This window comes from Eptatretus burgeri, chromosome 2, assembly GCF_056783735.1.
Source record: "Eptatretus burgeri isolate ZD-2024b chromosome 2, Ebu_testis_v1, whole genome shotgun sequence".
Taxonomy (NCBI): Eukaryota; Metazoa; Chordata; class Myxini; order Myxiniformes; family Myxinidae; genus Eptatretus; species Eptatretus burgeri.
This window is the reverse complement of record NC_140962.1, coordinates 22,459,744-22,466,879: the sequence shown is the minus strand read 5'-3', so window position 1 is coordinate 22,466,879 and position 7,136 is coordinate 22,459,744. Positions and strand designations below refer to the sequence as shown.

Genomic DNA, 7,136 nt, shown 5'->3' with positions numbered 1-7,136 from the left:
CAAATTGCAGACACAGCAAGGGGGGGGGGCGAGACCGGAGAGGAGACGGTAGAAGACAGAAAGACCACCGACCTGAGACTGAGAGGCCCAAAGACTCAGCCGACAAAGGTGAGAAGCAGGAGCACCAGCACAGAGGGGGAGTGTAGTACTCCATCAGGCTGCAGACGAAAGTTTTGTATGTGGTCAGGAGCTCAGTTGGGCCGAGGAAGGACTTTGCACGAAGGACGATTCGCAGCCGGTCCCTGGCTTTGGAGGCCAAGTTGGAAATGTGGCTTTCCCAGGAAAGATCATGGCAGAAGGTGAGACCCAGAAGCTGGAATGAAAGGACTTCTTCCAGAGGATTGTTGAGAAAGTGGATGGGGGTGGGGGGGGGGTTCTAAATGGTCCTTTCAGAGAGATATAGTCAGAGTGTGCGATTTTGTCAGGATAGAAAGACATGTTCCACGTGTTGGACCAGTTTGTGATTTTATCCAGATCTGCAGATAGCGAAGCGGCAGCTTGTCTGTCTGAGGAATGACAGAGGGTGGAGTCATCAGCAAAGAGATAAAGAGGATTTTCCAAGAGGACAGGAAGAGGGGATGAGAAAACTCCATTAAGGGCCACACGTTGGCTGTGACAGGAGAGGAAGTCTGTGAGTCATGAGTGGAGATGGCCTTGGATACCATAGGAAGAGAGTTTGGTGAGCAGGGCAGGGTGCCAGACCGTGTCAAAAGCACACGATATGTTTAGGGATATGGCTCTGATTTCATGCCTGGCATTGCGTTCCTCCATCCATTGTTTGGAGAGCAGAAGCAGCATGTCCAGGGTAGAGTGACCTGGTCTGAAACCAAATTGATGATCAGAAATCAAGCCATTGGATAAGAGGAAGGATTTAATGTCTGAAGCGATGATGGATTCAATAACCTTGCTGATGATTGGGAGAAGGCTGATTGATCTGTAGTTGCAGGATGTTTTTGCACCTTTTTATGCAGGGCGGTAATGTTTGCTGATTTCCAAGCAGATGGCAGATGACCTTGAGCAAATGAGAGGGTGAATAGACCAGAGAGAGGGTGAGCAAGAGCAGAGGAGCGGGTTTTTAGGACACGTGGGCTGATGCCGTCTGGACCGGTTGCAGAATCTGAGTTTAGGTTTGACAGCAAGCTCTCCACCTTGTCAGGAGAAAAGGACAAAGAGTCCAGGTACAGTTGGGTGCGACTGGGTAAGGTGGGTACAGAAAGTGATGGGTTTCGGCCACAAGATTTAGATGCACACACCGAGTTTAGGTATTCAGCCTTTTCACGTGAGGTGATAGCAGTGCGGCCATTTGCGGTAAGGGAGGGGATGGAGGGGGAACATACACCAGAAACAGATTTGATTAGATGCCACCAGGATGTGGAGGAGGGAGTTTTTTCAGTTTTTGTGTATATACTCTTGAGGCTCATATGAGAGCTAATACACAGAACGTATAACAAGGGGAGGAGACAAGAGGGGCGGGAGAGGGAAGGGAAAAAACAGTGGGGAACAGGGACATGAGTGGATCTGTGAAAGGGAGAGGGATGGGGCGTGGTACATGGAGTAAACAAGATGGACACCACAGGGACTTTCAGTTCCTTACACAACAGGGACTTTCAGGAAGGAAAGCAGGGAAATTGAAGGAGGTGAGTTTGGGTTGGATAAGCGGGGTGGAAAGATCATCGTGGTTTTGGATGGGGGGAAATCTGAGATGGAAGTGAACAGCTATTTTGAAGGCCTGGAGAGAAGAATGGGATTGAAGAGTGTGTGGGAGTTTGTTCCAAAGGCAGGAAAAAAGAGGAATGAAACAGTGAAGGTGAGCAGTGATTCTTGATTTTGGTAGTTTTACCAGAAGGGGGTTGCTGGCAGACGTTGAGCACCCTGTGGAAATATGGGGGGGGGGGCATATCTCAGACAGAGCAGGGGTGGCGAGGCCAGAGAGGAAATGGTAGAAGACACAAGTTTCCTTCTGTATCCATCTTGTTCACCTCATGCTTCCCCCCCATTCCTCCACACACCCATTGTTATTTTTTTGTTGTTGTTATGTTGAAGGCTGCAGGCACAGACTAAATAGTCCTTATCGAGGCCAAGCCTTAAATAAAAGAACTGCATAGAGAAGTAAGAAAAGAGAGAATAAAGTGAGGAGGGAAAATGAGTGAGTAAGAAAAATGTATGATGAAAAGTATATGATGTTTGTTTGCAGAAAAGAGAGATTAATGCTAGCCCGGTAGCTCTAGTTTGAGTGAGACAGAAAGTAAGACCAGCAATACTGACACGAAGAGTGTAAGATGGTTTCAGGTTCTACTTTAACGCTCCTAACTCAGAACAGTAGTACCACCCTGGGTGGTTGCCATCTTCAATCTACTACCTAAAAAAAATCGGTCTAACCGGATGGGTGTTTTTTCGGAGAAACCATCTCCTTACTGGATGGCCATTGGCTCCCGAAAGGAGCTCATCCGCCCTTTTGCAGGTGTTATTTTTCGTTCTGGCAGGATGTCACAGTCACCCTCCCTCCTGGCGAGCTAGTGAGGGGTGTCAGTTTAGTCGTCGCCAACCCAACCATGCGGCAGGTAGCACTCACTGGGTTACATGTTACCAGTGGCAATCAAGAAACCTGAATGAATTGTTTGTCTGTGTCCCTCCATCTTCGCCTTCACCTCCACTGTTCCTTTTGCATCCAGTTTTAGCCTGCTGCGTCCTGATCCATCCAGTGTACCAGCTCTTCCATGAGCCTCGACTATATAAAAAAAGAAAAGTTTACATCAGTGGTTGAAAAATAATCATTTTCAATAAAAATGTCAAAAGTAACAATATGAAGTTTGTCACCCGCCATCACTCATTGCCAACATTGCCGATGTTGAAATTTGCAGAGTAGACATCTACAATGGAAAGTTTAAATATCTGTGCAACATGCTTCAAATATTCAACTGGCAAAGTGACAGTCGACACGTGGTCATGACATCCAGTGGCTTCTCGATGCAGTTTATTAACACGCATGATAGCAGCAGAAAGTTTTACATTCGAGAACATATACTGCACAACATGTACGTTTTTATATTCCTCTTTTTACGAGAAACCACTCGTAGTTTTTATATTCCTCATATTTTACATGTACGACAAGGAAATTAATTCATCAAAATAACCCAATGTCCTCTCCATGTTTCTAGGGTGTAGAGAGAAATAAAATGGGCTTCGGTTGACAGAAAATTATATTTCACAGATAACTTTGAAAGCCATGTGTATGTTTTCACAACTCAATCATAACGTGGCAAAATTAAAAGTCACCAACTCATTCATCTTGAGTCACTCCTGACATTCCCTTCACAAGGTAACCGTCTCCACTACCTGCCGTAGCCACACGACCACCACCGAGGCATGGAGGGCTTCGTCCGATGGGTCCACCGCCCGCCCACTCATCTGGGGTTCGAGCCTCGATGGCCAGCGCATGAACACCAGCACTTAACTCATCGCCAAGGACCTCATAAACCCTGCGATGCCTGGCTACACCTCGCTCACCCCCAAATAGAGAGGACACAACCAGAACACGGAAATGAGTCTCTGAACCTTTGGGAACTGCATGGGCTGAGCTTTCATTTATTACCTGCAGGAGGATAAGAAAAGACAGGTTTTGTGGGTGCAAGGAAATTTTTGAGGGGTGGAGTGGGGAGAGGAAGAAATAGAAGTGCAAGTAAGTGGACAGGGAACGAATACAACCAAAAGTGGTGGTATTGGAATTAAAATAATAATAAGTGGGAATGAAGGCAACAACAGAATTATCACCTCGAGATGTTGTGGCTGCAACATGCGAGTGAGTTTCTCACGGATCCTTGTTTCTACTGGTCTGGCCACAGCTCGCAAGCTGCTTGGACCCATTCTCGCTGACTAAGTGGGAAGGAAGGACGGTTGGTGGGTTGGGGAGATTTACAGAGCAATCAAGAACACATGTCGGAGTCACGTGAAATGGTGGATATGCAAAGAGAGATCACCATTCATTCATGTTTTGGGTGTGAAAATGCATCAAACTGGAGGGGTGAAGTTATTGAATCAAAAAAGATAATAATCCTTTCAGATGCCAGACATATCAAAAATCAATTGTATTTCGCAAAAAAGGTTTTGTTGTGAATTGATCACACACACACACACACACACACACACACACACACACACACACACACACACACACACACACACACATGCATGACACCATTAATAGGGAATTTTACATTGAACAGATATCATACCATGTGGAAAAAAAGAGAAGTTTGAAACAAAAAATTAACAGAAAATTTTTTTGACTGTGAGAGAAAAAACAAGTGTGAAAAAAAAATCTTACTCTCACTACCTCTCTCTCCAAAAGGATCATCAGGCAAAACCCTCCCATGGACTCCCCTAACAATCCTCCCCGAAATTCAGTCATTCAAACTCCTGGGTCTCACTAACAGCCGTGATTTTTCTTTGGCAAACTATGTTTCGAAGTTGGCCTCCAAAGCCAGTCACCGACTGGGAATCCTCCGTCGTGCAGTCCTTCATTGGCACACATGAGCTCCTGACCACATACAAAGCTTTTGTCCGCAGCCTGATGGAGTACCGCTCGCCCATCTGGCTGGTGCTCCTGTCTTGCACCTTTCTCGGCTTCACGCTGTGGAAACCAAGGCATTTAGGATCATTGGTATCTCCGGCGATGAGGCCGAATGTTTGGGTCTCTCACCACATGCAGGTCGTTGGTCTGTCTGTCTTCTACCGTCTCCTCTCTGGCCTCGCCCACCCTGCTCTGTCTGAAATGTCCCCCCCCCCATATTTTTGCAGGGCACTCAAGGTCCGCCAGCAACCCCTTCTGGTAAAACTACCAAAATCACGAATCACTGCTCACCTTCACTCTTTCATTCACTTTTTTTCTCGGGTTTGGAACAAACTCCCACATGCTATTCAATCCCACTCTTCCCTACAGGTCTTAAAAACAGCTGTTCACCACCATCTCTCATCTTCCCCCATCCAAAACCAACATCTTTTCTACCCCCGTTAATCCACCCCAACCCCACCTCCTTCAAAACCAACATCTTTTCTTCCACCGTTAATTTACCCCAACCCCACCTCCTTCAAATTCCTTCCTGAAAGTCCCTGTTGTGTCCATCTAGTTTACTCTGTGTACCCCACCCCATCCCTCTCCCTTCCACAGATCTCATGTCTCTGCTCCACAGGGTTTTTTTTCCTTCCCTCTCCCCTCCCCCCCTCTTGTCTCCTGCTCCCCTTGTTTTATGTTCTTTGTGTTAGTTCTCATACGAGCCTCGACAGTGCATCCAAAAAATAAAAAAAGTTATGAGGAGGTCATTTGGCCCATTATTTCCGTGTTGCACTCCAGAGTTCATTTATTTACAAATATGAGGTAATTTCTTTTCGACAGCCTCACTCCTTTGCACCCTGTAAACCCCATTAGTTCATTTACACCCCTTAGGGCTCAGACCCTTCAATACCCCTTTAGACCATTTTCAGATGTTTCGACCGTCTTTGACTCTTTCGACACTTTTCAGACCTCTCGACCTTTTAAGACCCTTTGGACAATTTCAGACCATTTGGACACCTCAGGCAGCTTTTGCTTCCCCCCTTACACCCCAGTAGACCATTTAAGATCATTGAAACACTTTAGACCCCTTATTGACCTTTTAAGACCCTTAAACCACTTTAGACCCATATACACCCTTTAGAAAAACAAAAAAAATCTAAAAACATTCCACCAAAAATCGTTTTTGACGATCTTTTTCATGCACCATTCGCGTCACATCACAAGTTGCGATGACGAATGGAAACTGATGCAGAAAAGTGATATATTGAAACTACCGATCGATGGATCATTGAATGGGAAATACCAAAATGGAAATTTCCGAAAGCAAAGCTGTGGGGAGTATGAAGAGAGGAGGCAAGTAGAGGACTCTATAGAGTGCAGACTGTGGCTGCTGGTTGCATCATTGGTTGGGACGTGGCTATGCTGCTGATGCAGTGTCCCCCTCACCAGTACACTGGTACTCATTTCGCCGACCTCGGAAGGATGACGGGCTGAGTCAACCTCCTGGTGTATTAATTCAGCGGCCCAACGGGGCTTGAACTCAGGACCTTTTGGATCCCAAGCCACCACCCTAACCACTAAGACAACACCAGGCTTGGTTGAGGACTGAAGAAGCCATGTGGAGAGGGATAGGTGCCTGTAGGTGGTCGGTTGGCATGGAGAGAACTTTGGTGATCTTCAGTGAGGCGGTAGGCCCAAAACTTGCTTCCCGACCGAGCTTTCATAACATCACCGTCACTCCCAAACAGGACTTCGGAGGAACAACAAGCATGGATTGGAAATCTTCGCTGGTGGAATGGAACGACGTTGCCATGGTTACCAGCTCCAACCTACTGCGATATCTGCAACACTTGAATATTTACACTGAATTCCCGTTTCGACCAAATACACACTCATTCGAGGTGACACATCGACGAGTCTGTCAGTGACGGGTTATCCTGCTCTTTGATCGATCTTGAAAAAAAATAGAGCATTTTGTGTGAGCCTCATTTGTAGCGGTATAAAGACTCTTTTGAGGGACCATCCATTCTCGTCTCAACAAAACTATATCGTGAACTTCGTCGATTTTCTTAACTCATCCACTCAACACAATATGATAAAAACAAACCCCTGAAAACACACAGACAATATCACGTCATCAATTCGAACACGTTCCAATTACCTTTTTTTTTTTTTACCAGCTGAGTCGCTGCGACACGACGTGAGGAAAACAAAGTTCGCCCGGAACAGGAAAAAACACCGTTCACGGAACATCGTACGTTGTTGAAGATTCGCATTTTGATTATTTCTGGAAAAACATTTATTCATTTTTTTCTTGTTTCACTACATGTTTTTGTCATTCAGTTAATGGTTTTTTTTACTAATTATTGTTTTGGCGAATCGTTGACGGTTTATTTATATTAGGCGGTGTATATACAAGTATTTCCGTCACATCGTCCATTAATTTGAGTATCCATAGACCTTGAATATAAGGGTGCACCTGATCACCCAACGAGACCAAAATTAAAATTTCCACAGTTTTCTTCTCTTTGAAAATCTGTATATACACCTGAAAAATTCTGAAAATCTGTATATACACTGTATA

At 45.4% G+C, this 7,136-nt stretch overlaps 1 protein-coding gene across 3 annotated transcripts; it reads right to left on the bottom strand.

Moving 5' to 3' along the window:
- Nucleotides 1-2,939: 2,939 nt before the first annotated feature.
- On the bottom strand, nucleotides 2,940-6,843 carry BOLA1 (bolA family member 1). Of its 3 annotated transcripts, none has more exons than XM_085865544.1 (3): nucleotides 6,714-6,843; nucleotides 3,772-3,873; nucleotides 2,940-3,592 (listed from the first exon to the last, which is right to left on the bottom strand). In XM_085865544.1, the coding sequence occupies exons 2-3, from the start codon at nucleotides 3,862-3,864 to the stop codon at nucleotides 3,281-3,283; spliced, it is 405 nt and encodes a 134-aa protein (XP_085721670.1). In that variant the 5' UTR covers nucleotides 3,865-3,873; nucleotides 6,714-6,843; the 3' UTR covers nucleotides 2,940-3,280. The 3 variants fall into 3 exon arrangements, with proteins under 3 accessions (XP_085721670.1, XP_085721654.1, XP_085721659.1); XM_085865528.1 differs by having other exon boundaries at nucleotides 3,772-3,875; nucleotides 6,718-6,791; XM_085865533.1 differs by having other exon boundaries at nucleotides 3,772-3,869; nucleotides 6,730-6,769.
- Nucleotides 6,844-7,136: the final 293 nt, after the last annotated feature.

Bases quoted from the DNA above. Each gene is read 5' to 3' on its own strand.
- BOLA1 (XM_085865544.1), bottom strand. From the start codon at position 3,864: ATGGGTCCAAGCAGCTTGCGAGCTGTGGCCAGACCAGTAGAAACAAGG. The intron at 3,593-3,771 runs GTGATAATTCTG...ATCCTCCTGCAG, and splicing joins TGCAGCCACAACATCTCGAG to GTAATAAATGAAAGCTCAGC.